The sequence below is a fragment of the Larus michahellis genome, chromosome 7, assembly GCF_964199755.1.
Source record: "Larus michahellis chromosome 7, bLarMic1.1, whole genome shotgun sequence".
In the NCBI taxonomy this organism is placed as follows: Eukaryota; Metazoa; Chordata; class Aves; order Charadriiformes; family Laridae; genus Larus; species Larus michahellis.
In genome coordinates this window covers 17,550,160-17,568,331 of record NC_133902.1, presented here as the reverse complement: position 1 = coordinate 17,568,331, position 18,172 = coordinate 17,550,160, and the positions used below count along the sequence as shown (strand labels likewise).

The 18,172-nt window shown below is 41.7% G+C and overlaps 1 protein-coding gene across 18 annotated transcripts in view; it reads right to left on the bottom strand.

Moving 5' to 3' along the window:
- The window catches only part of AGAP1 (ArfGAP with GTPase domain, ankyrin repeat and PH domain 1), a 385,263-nt gene that overhangs the window by 234,912 nt on the left and 132,179 nt on the right, over positions 1 to 18,172 (bottom strand). For 13 of the 18 annotated variants that reach the window (XM_074595890.1, XM_074595893.1, XM_074595895.1 and 10 more), the window contains 3 exons: positions 11,744 to 11,829; positions 7,424 to 7,565; positions 3,433 to 3,567 (listed from right to left, as the gene is read on the bottom strand). In XM_074595890.1, coding sequence (XP_074451991.1) covers positions 3,433 to 3,567; positions 7,424 to 7,565; positions 11,744 to 11,829 — 363 coding nt within the window. Of the gene's footprint in view, positions 1 to 3,432; positions 3,568 to 7,423; positions 7,566 to 8,355; positions 8,392 to 11,743; positions 11,830 to 18,172 lie in introns of all 18 variants that reach the window. The other 5 variants (XM_074595889.1, XM_074595892.1, XM_074595878.1 and 2 more) reach the window with 1 other exon arrangement.

Genomic DNA, 18,172 nt, shown 5'->3' with positions numbered 1-18,172 from the left:
ATCCCAGCTGATGCAAACCACTGCACAGTGTTTGACTTGACTAAAATAAAGAGTGTGCAATGGGAGCATTAGCATGACTAAACCAAACCTAATCTCACCTATTGCGTCCACTGCAATATCCACATTAAAAAAACCAACCAAACAAACAACCCCCCCTGCCCCCAAACAAAACAACACCTAAGCAACAAACCACCCATAGCAATCAACATTATTCTAAAAATTTAAAACAAGTGAAGCATTCAAAGTTACCATCCAAGAAAAGCTGTGGGACCTTGGCTGACATACTGAAATACCCTCGCAGACCTACCAAAGCAAACACTTGGAGCATCTAAACACCAAGCATTACCTACCCTGGAATATAACAAATAGTGATTAAATCCCGTACCTAAATACCAAGAACAGGTACCCATCCAGCTGGGAGCAAAGTCTAAAACCAATTTCAATACACAAAAAGCTGTCTTAATAGGTATAATAGCTCCATGTCTTGCATCCAGCTACTAACTTGTTCAACAACTATTTTTCCTCAGCAACACACAATAAAAAAAAAAAAAACCTTTCTTGCCCATTCACCTATTAATGAAATGCAATAATTGGTCTGTACCCCTTTCAAGTTTGCTGAAAAATGCAGTTAATTCCTGAAGGCTGCTGGCACTGACTCGAGGTTTCCTCAAAATAGGAAGAAATGCTTAAGAGTATATTATGTGAACACCTCTACTTCGCCTGTTCCTCCTCCCCTCAGCCCTTCTTTTCCTTGCTCATTGACAATATTTACATCAAGAAGTGTTTTTTTCAAGTCACACTAGACTTTCTGATGTTGGATAATTGGCTCCATTTATTTTGGAGAGGATCTGAATGCAAAGAGAAGTTATTAACCAATGCTGTGTGCTGTTGAGCAAGCAGGGATGAAAGTCCATTGAGGGGGGCCGAAGAGGCAGTCCCTCAAAAGGTTATATTGCAGAATTCACTTGCATTTAAAAAAGCAAAAATACTAAACTATGGGTGTGGGGTCCAAGTCATGCAACCAGGCAGACGTTTGGCTCCCTTGTTGAAGAAGGGGCCTGACTCCTTTAGCATAAGATGAGGAAGAGCCACTCCAGTTTAAGAGCAGCTTCAGAGAAGATGCGACACTTGGCAGAAGCCAACAAGGTAACGGACTGCCTGCACGCAGACTCACAGAGCACTAACATGTTCTACAGTTGCAACAGCAAGTCACAAGCCATTACGTTACATCAGGTGTGGTTATATACATTTTATATTCCATGCCTATCAACACACAAAGAATTTGGAACGGAATTGCAGCACATGTGCAAAACTTCCGTACATTTCATCACACAAGCTTTAATTTCCTATTGAATACAATTTCACAAAAGAAGTAACATATTTTTTGCTGAAAAAGTAAAAGAAGCGAAGTAATTGTCATTAGTCAAAGGCTTTCACACTATTAGTGGTCATTAAAGCAATGGTGATATAGCCAGCCCCTACAGTGCTTCCCACCATCCCACTCATCTCCCACTAAGTCAGCCTGCTGACGTACATTACAATGATATTTCACATCCTTTTTCTGAAGGAAGGATAATTTAGAAATTTTCTTCACACTTCTGCACTTCTACCCCTTGCCTTTCAAAGGTCTGCCTATAGACTATATGAACCCTCTGGAGAAGCCACTAAAACCGCTCTTCAGCCTACATTCAACCCAAACGTCCTAGAGTTGCACAAACCAAGCATCATTTAATCAAGCGCTCCCTGTTAACAATGTGCGCTGTTCATTCACACCCCCTCACATAATGGGCTTAAAAAGTTGCTTTGTTTCTGGCTGAAATAAACAGCAAAAATTATCAGGAATTGGATTTAGGCCCAGACGTGTCTGGCGACTGTAACACACTTATACAGAAGCATTCTTAATCCTATTAGTTGGCAAATGTTAAATAGCTGGTTGACTGCCGTGTAGGAAAAACAAAACCTTGATATTTCTTAAACACACACTCTTTCTAAGTTCTTTCTACTTACTGCTGAAATTTAGCGGAGAGACAAATACGCTTCCTGGAAGCTTAACAAGTTTATCACACTACCTTTGTGCCAAAAGACTTCTCTCTCAAAAGTGTGGGGGGAGAAAAGTAGACTGTCAAAGACCCACAAACACCATGACTTGGAATATAGAATTAGAAATCTAACTATAGCTAGCATTCAAAAATAAATGTACTAACAAAAAACCCTAATGGTTCTTTGAAACTCGTATTCAAAACGGAAAAATCCAGGCAGTGAAAACAGTGATTTCTGCAACTTGTTCAAGCGGAAACAGTGAGCAAAGCGCAAAGATGCGGCTTCAAATGCATTCCTCTGAAATCCTACAAACAGGATGGTAGGACTGGAATTACACCTACCGCAGGGCACGTCAGTATTTTCCATTTAAGAACTTGAATGTTTTGCTTTCCTTTTTTAATTTTTAATTTTTTTTTTTGTACATACAGATGTGACACTGTCTCACATTACCACAGACAGCACAGGTCTTTGCTGTGAAAAATGAAAAGCTGGCAACAAAAAAATAAAACAAACCCAGAACTAAGGAGCTCTGAGAAGTATTTCAACATAATTAAGAAGGTTTTTACATGCAGAAGAACCACTGTGAGGAAAAGCGGACGCGTTCAGCCACTGGACAACCCTGATTAGAAGGGAAGACAGCAAAGCCCCAAGACACCTGGCTGAATTTCCACTAGAGGGTGCACGAAGCCCATCTCATCCAGCACAGACAAGCAAGCAGCCCTTCTCCAGGCACGCAACTTCTTCCATGGGGGAGCTGATCCAAAATAGTTACACATGGTCAGAAAGCACTTTTTTTTTTTTTGAGATGATACACAATGATCCCAAATGATCCCCAAACTAGAACGTTGCTGCTAATGATGTTTTAAATCACCCTTAAGCAGCCAACTTCACTTCTACACCTGTACATAAGACTCCCAACCTCTAACGCTCCATGAACGCCGTGTGTTACTTCTCATGATTACTCTGTCGCTGTTTTCTCCATTTATTCTGCATCTCTCAAGTGTGGAAGACAATTTTCAACCACTTTGCACAAATTGCCTCTCTGTGTCTCCATGAGCACTAAATCAAAACTAAGAAAATTTTGCTGAATTAAACTGAGCAAAGAAATCTGAAAAATAAATGAATACTAAAATCAAGTAGCTTAAGATACTCTAGCCTAAAAGTGCTGATAGGGAACACAACACCATGCACGTGCCATGTTCAGCCTAATGAGCCCTCTAGTTCACTTAAGGCAGTATTAGAAAATAAATCCCTAAAAACGAGCATCGTCTTTAACTAAACATGAGTAAATACTTGCACAACAAGTACCTGAGCTATCAGACGCTGGTCATTCTTTAGAAAACCAGCTACAGGACTGTGTGATATGCTAGATAAAAAAAAAGTCATTTTTACCGTCTTGGAAGACTCTCTCCACATTGAGCCCGTAAGTAGCACAAGTTTCGTAGTAAGTGCATCTCTTGAGATCATTTGATAACTTTCTCGCTCTGGCATCGTCTATGACACGCGGATTACTGGAACTTATAGCATCTACAGCAATGGCAGGGGAAAAAAAAAAAACAATACATGTTTAAATATAATTTGAAAACAACATCTTATACTTACCAGTACCGTCCCAGTGAATTTAAGCACAAACCCCGAGACTTTCAGAATTTGTAGAAATTGGTACATTTTCTGGGGTACACGTCAATTCCAATTTTATACTTTGTTGATAAACTCACCAGCATACTGATTAATTCGAAAAAACAGGAAGAAAACTAAAATGCTTTTTTGTCACCTTAAAAATATGTTTAAGTTGCTAACTGTGAAATATACACAACCCCCTAAAAGAACATGAGCTTTGATGTAAAACATACTTAGAAAAACAAATGGCTGATGATTATAAACATCTCAAATGATTTTTAGAACTCCTATAAATATCAGCAGTGGCTTACAAGTGACCCGCACCTGTAGAGCATGAAGCACGGAATGTGACCTGTTTGTAAGAACAAGAACATTTTCCGTAGAGAAATGGGACACGGGCAGAAACAGTACCAGGTGTTACCCTAACACTCAGGGAAAGCATTAGATTTACACAAGAGATGCTTTCCTTAAAAAACCACCAACAAAAAAACCAATAAAAAACCCCTAGCCAACACTAAGACCAGGGCAGGGGTGGTGGGTAAAGATAAGAAATAACAAAGCTGTACAGGACTGCAATTATCACGCAGCTGGAAAAAAAAAATAAATAAATCTAGAGTCTGGCTTTTTCCCTCAGTTCCTCATGTGTGCTTTTTTTTTGGTCCTTCCCATTTTCTAGGCTAGTTCTCTCAGCGTTTTGCGTAGGCAGAGGCAGCCAACAGTGTGCCAGCGAGGCCGGGCTGGAAGCAAAAAGCACTCTGCTGAAGCCTAACCCCGAACCCTCAGCACACACTGTGCCTCCGTCCAGGCAGACACTCACCAGTTTAATGTAAAACAGAGATTTTTCATATATTTACAGTTTGCACTGCTGACCTTTCAAAGTCACAGCCAAGACTGGATTGAGAAACTCATCGTAAACGACTCTCTCAAACCTTGATTTAAATGCACCCATGAGACATTGTGTGAACACACTGCAAAAGCCAATAAAAATTCTATTTTTCTAAACAAATAATGATACTTTGTACCTCTCTGAAAGAGCTACTTTTCATGTATGCTTTTTAACTTCAATTTCTAGACTCTGAGCTGAAAAAGACTTTACATCAGGGAAAAAAAAATAAATCATGCTAACCAATGAAAAAGTTTCTTCATTGCTGCTCCATCGTAGCGAAGAACTCTACAAAGGTTACACAGTTTGACTATTTATAAGTGATAATACTCTGAACAAATCTTAAAAAGCAACTTTTTTTTTCCCCCCAGGAGTATCACAGTAATCTTTAGCTGTGGCAAAAAAAGTTCTAAGGGGAGACAGCAGCACAACCTGTCCTACAAAACTCTGCAGCTACCACCTTGCCACCACAACAGGCACCAATGCCAGCATTTAGAGCTGCTCAAAGTTTTCCTAAAAATCTGCTATTTTCTGTGGCAGCAAAACTGCCTTCGTTCTTTGGAAAAGCAGCCTGACTTTAATGTGAGCATGAAGCCAGTGACTACTGCAGTGCTGTACTTGAGGCTCACTTCTGGGCATGACATGTCCACCACTCGACTGATGTTATCACTAACTCCTCACAAGGTCTAATTAATAAAACCAGAGCAGTTATTTGGAGAGCTAACAGCAGAGGGTGGTGAGCCCCTGGCCCAGGTTGCCCAGAGAAGCTGTGGCTGCCCCATCCCTGGAGGGGTTCAAGGCCAGGTTGGACGGGGCTTGGAGCAACCTGGGCTGGTGGGAGGTGTCCCTGCCCAGGGCAGGGGGGTTGGAACTGGATGATCTTTAAGGTCCCTTCCAACCCGAACCATTCTATGATTCTATATTTTTTTTAATCAGCAGAGGGCGCTGAAAACATTTAACCAGAAAGGAATGGCTCAGCAAATGCATGGCTTCAAGAAGTTTGGCTTCTGAAGCAAATTCAGCGCTAGAGCCCGGTCCACCACCCACAGGAGAACAACAAGGCAGGGGAAGCATCAGGCGAGTGCTAACATTTTCGGAGAGACTTCGTTTCGCAGCTCATTTCAAGAATACCAGTGAAAACCAACAAGCTGGATGTCAAGCAGCTATATTTCAAATATGATTTTAGCAGGTGTATTTATATATTTCATCTTACTGCACTGTTTGACAGTCAGGGAACCAAATAGCTTTGTTTTCTTCTGATGCTTACTCCCAGAATTAGCAGTGTTTCCACCTTTAGTCATATTTAAATAAATAAATCAGTGCTGCAACAGAAAATGAACTTTGAGAAACAAATTCCTCTCTAGTAGAAAGCAGGATGAGATGGAAAGCCATACCCCAAAGTGTCAGAAGAGCAGAAAGGGAAGCACTTCACAGAAACGTTTACCTCTCCTTTTTCAACTCCAGTTTTAAGTTGGCAGCATGGCCCTTCAAAGCAGTTTCTTTTCTGCTTTTTGGCTGTAGTTTCTGCTATCCTAGGACTTTTTGTGTACCTACTTCCCTTTTCATTTTTTATCATCTGTTTCCGCCTAAATCCCAGTTGCAATTTCTCCTTCCCTGCTGCCCACACTTCCCCTGCCTTCACGTGGTGTCACAGCTCTGCAGGCAGACAGGGGAAGCAAATTGCTCTCTGACCACAAGCCTGACAAAAGATTAAGCTGAGAAAGCAGTGAAAAGCTTCAACATCACCAAAATACCAATGGCATACGATAACAGGGAATATGTCCAAAATAAAATCTACAAGAGGAACTCACGACGCTTGCATTGCCCTTCTAATGTGGTGCAGAAATATGTTGAGAGCAACGCTTCAGTATGGAGACACTCACAAAAATGTCTGTACTGTGCTTCCAGAACAGCAGCTCTGTAAGTGTAAGAAGTCTGAAGTCCGGCACCTATGCAGAAACTCCTCATTTTTGGTAAGAGTTATCACAGGAGGAGCGTCTACATGGTTAGATGCAAAGCAGCCTCAGCTCTTGGGTGTCTACTCCATGCAGCAAACCAACCACAGTGTGGCCAACTGCTGAAACATTAATGCGAGGCACTGGCAAAACAAGGAAGGGAATACCCAAAAGACAGCTCACATGCGAAAAAACCTGAAATATTGCTGGCTCCTTTCCCTTCCCACATTTGCCCACAGGATAGCTGCAGCTAGCTGCTGCTCCAGGAGGGGGTCCGGACAAACAGAACAGGGAGGGCGGGCTGTTTCAGGAGGCTAAAAGCTACATTTCCATCTGGTTTGAAGAACGTTATACCTGAGAGACTGCACAAGGGCATGGTTCAGTTCTGTTTGTTCACCCTGTGTTGAAGGTTTTTGAACCCTGATGCGTCTACCTCCTTGGAACGCCACGGTATTGATCAGTTCTAGACTGCCAAGCTGAAGGAGACCAGTCTCACCTCAGAACTTCATTACACAACTGATTCACCTGCCCAAATTCAACACCACCATCTCCCTGCCGATGCAGAAAACCACCAAGACTGGCAAGAATATTTTTGTTAAATCATCATTCTGAATCATCATTGCTGAAGTCCGACACTCCCTGTCCCAAGAGTCCAGCGTGGACATTTGTGTCTCCCATCTCAAACCAGCCCTCCCTACACCACGGCCCTGTAGCCAAGGAAGCCCAGATGGCCACTACCAGCCAAGGAAGCCCGGATGGCAAACCACCACCCTACTGATGAACTGCTGGTTTATCCACAAGCTCTCCTCATCAGATGAGCAGCAGTGCTGATGCAAGAGAGGGGAAAGGACAGGACATGGCTTTGCCAGCTTGGAACAGGCGATACAGTCACAGAAATACACTTGTAAGTGAAGACTGCACTTACCCTGGGTTCCCACTAGTACCATTGGAATTTCACTAGTGTTGCGATAGTTAGCCATGCGGCTGTAGTAGTGGTAAACAGTCTGGAAGCTAATTTCATCTTCCAAGCTGAAGACAAATATAACAGCATCCACCCACATGGCAAACTGCAGAATAAAAACGGAAAAGCACACTGTGAGAAAAGCAGTAAAGAGGGAAAAAAAGAGAGAAACGTTTTTACCTTACTTGGAGGGAAATACACTTCAGAAAAACTTTAAGTACAATAACCAAGGCCTTAAAAGGGGCATATCATTACTAAAATGATGAATCAACATTCATCGCTCTGCAAGTGATGGGGATCTGAGATAGAGAGAGATTTTTCCCCCACGCTCACAACTGCATCTCTTTGTCGCTGGTATATGGTATTACAAGCCCAACTACCATCAGGGCTCATTGGTTTTGATTCACAGAAACAGAAAAATTTGCAGCCTCAGATTTCTGAATTTGTGAATTATAAGTGAAAAACACTTCTGTAAGTACCTAAACGCTTTATTTAGTGTGTTATTTCCCCACCCTGTGCTTTACACGCATGCCTGTTGATGTTAATGCCAGGACAAGTATTAACGGTTGTGCTTGTACAAGCTTTGCTAGTAATTCTCACATCTTGATTGGCATCCAAAAACATGAATTTCAAATTTCCAATTCTTCACTACACAGACACCGTAACTGAGCAAACAGTACTGAAGGTCTCATTCAGTTTTCAGCGTGAAAGCAAACTGTTCTCTCCCGGCATCAGTAATCTGCTACAAAACATGCACACACACGTGCCAACACAAGGTGCTGCTCAGGGGACCGTGCAAGTGAAAGAGTTTTAGCTCAGAAGTGCATTGTTTAAACACATTGAACATAACAGTAAACGTAGACAGGACATCAAAAAAAGACTGAAGTTAAGCTTACCTCACTGCCTTTATTTTTCCCTAAGTGACTCCATTCCTACCCAAATTTAGAGCAAGTTTCAGCCATTGATATTCAGACATTTTATTTTATTACTACTACAATATGCCAGGTAGGCTGGGGACACACCGAACATTCAAAGAGCCGCAAGAAGATTCATTTGGGAAACATTTCTATGCGTTTTGCTGAGTTTTACAAGACTAGCCTAGATTTGTAAGGTCTTCCTTCAGCCCCCCCAACTCCTGCAGTTCTGCTTCTGCTATTGCAGTATTTAAACTGCGTCACTCCCTAGTTTGTGGATTCACACGATCTCAGCTTTTATGAAGGAATCCCAAGCTGACATATACAAAGGGAAGAAAAAAGAGCCGGCAGTATGAAGTTACGTACTGAAAGTTGCTGAGCTCATTACATTTTCCTTTTTCAGACATAAGAGCTAGTAGTACTTCTTGCCTATTTTTCATACAGCCTATTAGCTAATTAATTTAAGTTACTGCATGTATTTATGACTGTATTGGACTTGAAACCAAATGCACCTCTTACGGTTACAGCGTAAAAATAGCCAAAAATGTTTTGAGGTTTTCAAGACAGTCATAAGGACAATCATCTAGATGTTAAGAACAGGACTGTCTGCACACAGCATGGTTACTGCCAGCATAAAGTCAGCTACCACACTATTAAATTTGAACTATTCAAACCAGAAGATCTAACCAAAGGAAGCACGGATGGCGTCATTATTGTGGACTTGGTTTGGGGTCATCTTATAAAATGGTTCTCGCTGACTGGACTCAGCGGCAGCATCATGCCAAGAATTTTTCCTTACAGCTACAACATCCTTAAAGCATCAGTTTGGAAGGTAAAAGTCTCTCTACATTTTCGTAATGTTTCATCAGTGTGCAGCAGCAGCCTTCTAATGAAGATTATTAAAAAAATCCAGAGCATGGTTATTCAATGTGGTGTCCTCCAGACACAAAACATTCCCAGTAATTTCTTACTTTCTTTTTATATTAACAGAAGCTTAGGCTTTGTGGATACCAGACCCGTGATATTAAAAAACAAAGGAATTTTGGAAAACACGCAGAAGGTCTGGAAACCCAGGATTGTCTTATCCACACCACTACAGAGAACAGCTTGAAACAAGGAGAGCTCAGCGGCTGATACACAAATCCATTTTCAGACTTACTACTGTGACTGAGCAGATCTGTTTGTTCCAGGTAAGTCCAAACAGAACCAAACCATATGCAAAAGTTCTAAATTTAAAAAAATAGCAGGGACAGCTCATTACAGCTCAGTTATGTTAACCGAGTTTTCAATAGGAGGCCACTACGTTTGTTACAGATCACGTCAAGAGTGAAATCAAACCTGGTGAGCAAAAGAAATGGTCAATATTCACAAACTTAAGACAGTGGCAAGAGTGAAGCAGCATCAGCTGGTGCATCTCACCACCTTCTTGTTCTACGAAACGAGCTATTTTTTAATTATTTTAATTTCCTGACAGTCTTATGTTAGACAAGAGGGATCATAGCTCCAGAAAGTGAGTTTTCGGGTGGGTTCATTTTCCTTCCCTTCCTGCCAAAAAAAAAAAAAAGGGGGACGGTGAACCGAGCCCCCAGCTGCAGCCGCCTTTGCACCAAAGCGAAGACGACACCAACTGGGCAAACTCTCCCTGACCCCACGCCGCCCCAGGAAGACCCCAGTTCAGCTTGTTACTTATTGAAGTCGTCATTCTATCCCGACTATCCACAAAAATATACTGTGCTGTTGCAAAAAGCAGAACCGCAACCCTTTCTATATCATAAGCAGATAGTGGGAAGTAAACTTTTTGCTTTTCATAATATTGTGCTATTTTCATTATAGAGTTAGAAATATTCATGAACCCAGGAGTAAAATTTAATCTGTTTATTAATTCCTGGAATAAAAAGATCTTTAATATAACACGCAACTTGAAATTATAACCCAAAAATCCCAAAATATTTTACATGTGAAACACATCTCCCAAAAGATGAAATAGTACTAAAACTTTAAACTTTTCCATACTCGTTATTTGCTGAAGAACAAATCTCAGCCACAATAGTAACTAAACCCCCCAAATTTACCTAGCATAGATCAAAAGCAAAACACTTTGTCTGTTCATCAGCCTGCAGTTGGTTCAAATGAACTCTGCAAAACCAATTCTTCAGATAAAAAAAAAAATATTTAGATTGCTGTGTGTACCTTTACAACTCCAGTATTTATGTTTTTCTACAAGCGAATGTTCTCTAAGCATGGAAATTGTTGTGTACCACAGCCAAATTATTCACAGCCTAAAACAGAGCACTTCTTTTAGGCCCACGCCTCACAGGGCTGCAGATGTGTCAGCGACACTAATTTTTTGTTTTTATTTTAACTTCCTTCCAGGATGTCTCTCTCGGTCTCCGCTTCCTCCACCTCCTTTCTCTTCTCCTTTATCCACAGCACCTTCCCCCACGCTCAAATCCTCCTGCAGCTCACGAGCGATAGTGGAGCATTGAAACACAAGCTGCTGCTGCTGGCACCGCTCCCGTTCAGCTGTTTGGCGACAGCACAGTTCCTGCTGCTAAATTTTTATTTATTTATTTACTTGAAGCTGATCCACCACTGAAGAGCCAAGCAAAGCAAGGCCAGCGGCAGCCAACACACTTGGGAAAAGCCCCAAGCGCTCAGGTAAGAAGAGGTAGAGGGGAGACAAGGAGGACGCCTGAAGACAAGGACACTGCCTGCGGACAGGCTGGCAGAGTCGGTGGCGATTTAAGCATCCCCTAAGCAAATGCTTCACTTCATGTCACTCAAAAGAGAGTGAGAGAGTTAAGCACACCAAATCACAAATGTCTTCTCAGAGGCAAATCCCGATGAGTCACCTCCTACAAGACAAGGAGGTAACACAGCGTATGCAGAAACCGAGTCAGAAACCCCAGAACTCAGTGGTGCCCAACTGGAACTCGCAAAGTTGAATCTTAAATGGCACAGGGAGCAAAACATGGAAGCAACGGGGAACACAAAGATTTGTACGCAAGTACGCGTATCATTGTGCATACACGTAATTTGTATTTTAACAATTTAGAGATTCACACTCAGAAGAAAACTTACAGCTGTAACATGCAACTTTGCCACCACTGGAAGCATGTTGATTAGGCATTCAAGTGTAAGTTAACCGTATATCTGTCCTTCCTACACAGTTTCACATTGTAATTGAAATCCCAAATATTTTCTAAACCGAGTATTTTTCACCCGAGGGCGATGTAATACATTTTCCCAGCAGAAAGATGAGAAGGACCCAGGAAAAGAACAAAACCAAACCAGTTCTCTTTAAGGAAGGTTTTTTAAGAGAAAGGAAACTGGTGTTAAGCTGGTGAAGCTCTATATATGCAATGCTCACCTGTGCCTCTGGAGGGCCCCCTTCATCTCTGATCAGCAGCAGATAGCTTTGTCCATCAACTACTATCTCCTTCTTGAATCTCCCACCTGTCACACAAAATAACTCATTAGAGAACAGAAAAGGCAAAAAATACAATAGAAAAAGGCTTCGCTTGTGGAAACAAAGGTGCCCTTAAGATCTTTCGCAAATTATTGAACTACTGGGAATATAAGTTAAGTTCATATGCATAAAAATTACATACGGAAATTAAGTCACATACTTTAAAAATAAGGATCATGTGGAAAAAGCCAATTGCATTACAAACACTAATTCCCACGCAAGGTGTACTTGGTTTTGATACATATAGTTAAAAGACAGTCACCTTTGTTCTACACAATGGTGAGAAATGTATCTCTTAAGGCAAACATGGGACAACTGCGTACAAACAACATCACGTGTTAGAACAAAAATAAATTTCTTGTGTGAATTAGCATTTCCTCAAGAGAAGCCCAGTTCTTCCAGCACACATGTAATGTTATGAAAATGATACTTCTATATTCACAAACCACAGTTAGGGGAAAATACTAGACACATGTTAGACAAAAAAAACTACAATGGTGGTACCTCTGTACAGATGTACTAAGCTAACAGAGAATGTTGTGCCACGTACTAGCAGAATGAATTCAAGACCTGTTTTGGAGATCTAGATAAAAAGAGCAGAGTCGCAGCCTTCAGCCAACTTCTGTTCCCGACCCTATTATTTTCAGGGAGATGGAGAATACTGAGTGCTTGTGGAGACCAAAGAGCTGGCACCAAACCAAAGAAACCAAACGGGGGGCTGCAGCTGCACCGTTACCCTCTCTCTCCCCTAGCCTGATGGGGACCTCAAGCATCACCCAAGGGCAGAACTGGGATTGCTTTCCTTTGGGGTTAAGCATATTTTAGGTATCCTGCTGTGTGTCAGGACAGACTTCAGATAATGACAAATCACATTTAGGGTTTCTGGTGTGACCAAGCCTAAGCCAGGATTAGCAAACTTGGGTTGCATTTGGGCTCCTCTCCTGGAAGCAAAAGCACCCTTATCTCCCCCCACCTAACCCACAAAGGCCCCAAGGCCTCCATGCTCAGCATCCTCCAACCGCCTCACATCTGAATTTACCAGACTAAGATAAAACATATCTACCGACACACACTAAACTTCTGTCTTCACCCTCTTTTTTTTTTTTTTTAAATGGGAATTATTTCCAATTTGAACCCTATTTCCCAGCTACACTTCAAAACTTGTCATACTATCAAAATCAATGCATTTAAACGCGTGATAGGCGAGCGAACAACTCTGACTGGGTCTCCAAAGAAGCTCTCTAAGCAACTAAGTCAGCACGTACACGCTAACGCTGATCCTCAAAACATTTGCACAAAAATTGCTAGCCTTAGGGAAACAACAAACTGGCTTAGGCCCACCATTCCCCCAGTCCAACCGTTACAGCAGGCTGTAAATCAAGATCACTCAGTAGTTCAGCTCTGTGCAATACTGAAGCGTGTTTAAACGTATTTCATGTTTAAGAGAAGCCATAACAACAGGGTAATTTTGTTTGTGGTTTTGTTGTTGTTTTTTGTGTTGGCTTTTTGGTTTTGGGGGGTTTGGTTGGTTTTTTTCGTAATTTATTTTCTTTATCACCCTACCCTATTACAAGCAGGTTAGCAGTACCCGACATGCAACAATCAATACTGTTGCATTTCTGGTTGTTTCATTGCACAGGAGTAGTACAGGAGCTATGTATAATTTTTCATTATCTTGCTCACAAACTGTATTTCAATTTTGCCTCTGAACATCAAGTGGGAGATAAATATATATCATTAGTGAACTTGAAAAGAATAATCAAAACCAAGCATAAAATTTTGAAAGAACTAGTGTCAGGTCTCAGGAACTGGATTTCTATTTAAGCAGATCATTATTGCTATATGTCGTCAATTAATTGTATACGCTTCATAATGAAGTGTTAAATAAGAATAATTACTTAATATACAGACCTCTCGAGGGGCTCTTTAAAGCTGTAAGTAACAATGGAAATGCGGTATATGTGTGATCGAAGAGTGAAAGTTCTGTGTAATTGCCATTTTCTATTTCCTCCTTTTAAACACTGAAAGTTCACACAGCTCATTATAAAATACCATCAACTCAACATATTTAAGAGCCAACTCATTATTCCCTCTCGCAAATAGGATGCCTTGCAAGTCTTGCTATATCTTCCAACCATCCTCAGAGGCATAAAGAAGGTACAGACAAGGTGAAATACAAAACTTCAGTAAAGAATTGAAGAAAAAGAGATAAAATCCATGGACGTAGTATTAAAATGTATATACACAGATCATAAATGTGCACACTACGAGATTTATTCTGGAGAGTTACTTCACGGTCAGTAAAGATTTTGTTTGCGAGGAGGTTTGAGAAGTGTATCATATTTAACAAATACAGTAAAATTATTCAACATCTCTCTTCCTATGTGAATCACGTTAGGTGACCAGCTTGTATACCTGTTCCTTGTCTTCCCCAAAACCACTGTGCACGGAGCTCAGTCCAATGACAATGGACTTTTATTTCCATTATTGAAATCCAGTCTTGACATCCTGTACCACTTGACGGTCTGTCATGCTGCAAGAGCAGTGCTGCAGTCAACAAGCACACAGTCAATTTAAATCTATTCAAGTGGCTTCTTTACCCTTAAAAGCTGAGCGTGCTCATTATCTAGAACACGCACGAGTTCCTTGCACACCCTCATGCATTTATTTATTTTTGTTTGGGTTTAGCTATTTCATGATAAATCATTTAAATCTAATAACCTCCCTAACCAAAATACTTAAAAGAATGCCCCGCATTCCCAGTCTGTAGTATTTCAGATCAAATCTGAAGATCCAGAAATGTAACAGCAGACTCACGCTCATCCCCCAAACATGAAATATTTTATGCAAATTAGAGATCAAATTAGGATGCATTGCTATTAACTTAGGTTTCTACACCACTAAAGAGCCCTCATCATGAGCACAGCACAACACTAGGTACTACACAGGACAGAGACTGAGAAAACCTACCTCAATATCAAGAATTTACACAACCAAAAGTATAAACACTAAAGAATATGCAGACTTCCGCGAGCGTTTGAAAGCAAGGCAATGTGGTTTTCCTGCAGATATCTCTGGTCATAAGATTACGACAAACAACAGACTGATTCTGCCTTTGACTTGGTGAGCCCTGATGTGACCCATCTCCAGGCCAGGCCGGTAAAAGCAGTGCGAGGGCAGTGATTTGGGGATGGTTCGGCTTGGACAGCACCGCACTAGTAATTATTTTTAAAAGATATACATCTTTGGAGTTTGTAAAGCATCACAGGGCCACCAGGAGAGAGGAATTCACCAGATGAGCCACTTCGAATATTGAACTATCACAACCTGTCAGGATGTCAAGAAGTCTCCCACGGCTACAAAACACCACTGTATTTTTCTAAATATCTGTATATGTGATGAAGCCACAAAACAGCATCTAAACTGATGACACCGAAAACAAAGAAATGACCTTCTTAATTTAAAGAACGAGCTCAAAAAAACCTGCAGCACTAGTCCCAAGGGAGGTAGCTAGCTTTGTTCTAGTCCCATCAGTATTATGACACACGCAGCTTTTTAATGAGGGAATTTCTCAACTCCCACATGTACCTGCCAAAGGAGGTCACTGAAAGAGAAAGGCTGGCAGCCTGGACCATGCCGCTGAGGGACGGAGTGATCGCTCCTGCTATGTTCTAACAGGCACCTCAAAGCACAATGATGCAAGAGCCAACAGCTGAACGACACTCACTTGCAGCCCCAATCCCATCTCTAAAGCCCTATGAAAGACGCGCCAGTGAACGCCTAAATAACTCTCTACAGCCAGACAGATGGAGCTGGAAACTGTTTTCATGAAATATCACAGCCAATTTATAAAAACAAATCATTGAGACTGTGCGAAAGCTTTAATTAGGGAGGACTTTAGTATGTGGTTTATTTATTTTCTGTAAAACTCTGTATTTTCTCTAAAACGCTGCATTATTCCCAGCTTTCCAGGGCAAGATCGTTATCAAGTCACACAGACTCATTTTCAGGCACGTACAAAATTTCGCATAAGGCAGCAAATATTAACTCCTGCATACGAACCACACACAACACCCACCAGAAGAGAGAGGGGTGCTTCTGATGCAACCCATAAAACCACCCAGTCTCTTATGTGCATTAGGCCAGATTCCAACTATAAAACGCTCCAGATAAAGTTACAGCTTTGATCAATATAAAGCCAAATAAATTCTATCCATCAGCGATTTACAACCACGGCTAAAGACCCAGCACCAGTCAGAATACCAGGCTGAGGGAATCAACAAAAGCTTCCTAATCTCATTTCTATGCACGTCATTCCACACACGTTAGGGCTTTGCATCAGCTGTAGGAAGAAACTGTCCTTCAGTAAAAATTGATACTAATTTTAAATACCGCATATGTTTGTCATCCAAGGTGAAAGCTTTATATTACAAAGGGAATTCCATGGATGAAGGTTTTCACCCGGCTATGAAAGCCTGGCTGCCTCTTCCTCTAGCTGATGGCTGTTTCACTGCGTAATTGCTCACCGAAGCAACCGCTGATTTTCATACTGTATCCCCAGGCTTGACCGCATTCGCCAGGCTCTTTATTCAAGCAAATTGCCACGGGGATGAAGTTATTTGGCCATATGAGAAAGATAAATTTGGGGGGCTGGCCACACGACAAACCCACGTGGCAGCTGAATGTCTACCACTGCCGTGGGGGCAGGGCAGGCAGGAGAGACAGAAGATAAGAGTGAAGCAGCGTGTAAAAGCCTCTATTTTATATTCCCAATGGCATGTGAATTTTGACAACGGTGGTCAGTTGTCTTACGAACGCAGATTCTCTCCTTTTTTTCCCCATAAGATAGAAAAGACAGTGACAAGAAACCAGCTCCTCTTCAGGGAAACACGTTAAAAAGTCATTTATTCCCTTCGTTCATACATACGTCATTTCAGGACCAAATATATGAAAATTGTTGGTTAAGCTCAGAAGAAAAGAAATACTTGCAAGATCTTCTGCAACTACGCAGAAGCACTAAAGAATGATGACTGCAACAGCCCAGTAAACCAATGCCAGCGTTGCAGTTCATTGTTACCCCAAGCTTTTATTGAAATAAACTACTTTTAAAACGTTTTTCTCAGCATTTTCCAAGAAAGCGTATTATTACACAAGAAGTGTGAAAACTAAATTTTCACCAAACCAAGTTGTGCTCAGTGCCTGATGTCAATTCACATTGGTATTAGCAGCAGAGAAGCTATCACAAGCTAATCATTCAGCCACACGTAAATTAGCTTTGGGGTATTTCCTTAATGCAAATATTGTGCTAAACAATGCTTCAGAAACCAAATGTGGTTGAGTGTGTAACCACAGAAGTGCAAAGATTGGGGAACCATTGCAATTGCCCAAGACTACAGCCGCAAGCACATAACTGCAACAACTTCCCGACAAAGTACTCGGGTAAAAAAAACCCAAAACCCAACAAAGCAACCTAGACTGAGCTTTCCAAAACCCACCATCTGCTTCTCTCAACAGGTTTATGGTATATTTTAGGAAATACATGGATCAAACCACGGGCTAGAATATTAGAGTTCTCTTTGAAGCATCAAGCCATACCCAACTAAAGCAAGGTACACCCACGGGCACCACGTATGATGTAAAGTTATTATATCATATAGATAACCTTACTACAAAGAATCATAGAATGGTTAGAGTTGGAAGGGACCTTAAAGATCATCTAGTTCCAACCCCCCTGCCCTGGGCAGGGACACCTCCCACCAGACCAGGTTGCTCCAAGCCCCGTCCAACCTGGCCTTGAACCCCTCCAGGGATGGGGCAGCCACAGCTTCTCTGGGCAACCTGTTCCACTGCCTCACCACCCTCACAGCAAAGAATTTCTTCCTAATATCTAATCTAAATCTCCCCTCTTTCAGTTTAAAACCCATTACCCCCCGTCCTATCACCACACTCCCTGATAGAGTCCCTCCCCATCTCTCCTGTAGGCCCCCTTTAGGGACTGGAAGAGGCTCTAAGGTCTCCCCGGAGCCTTCTCTTCTCCAGGCTGAACACCCCCATCTCCCTCAGCCTGTCCTCACAGCAGAGGGGCTCCAGCCCTCTCATCGTCCTCGTGTCCCTCCTCTGGACCCGCTCCAACAGGTCCATGTCCTTCCTGTGGTGAGGGCTCCAGAGCTGGATGCAGTACTCCAGGTGGGGTCTCACCAGAGCGGAGCAGAGGGAAAAACTGGCAAAGAAGCAGTAATATATGATCTTGTAATTTTATGAAAGAAGGTTTAGAGGTCTTTACTGCTGGAATTTTAGTAGCAGCTGCAATGACATTCAACAACTTAATTT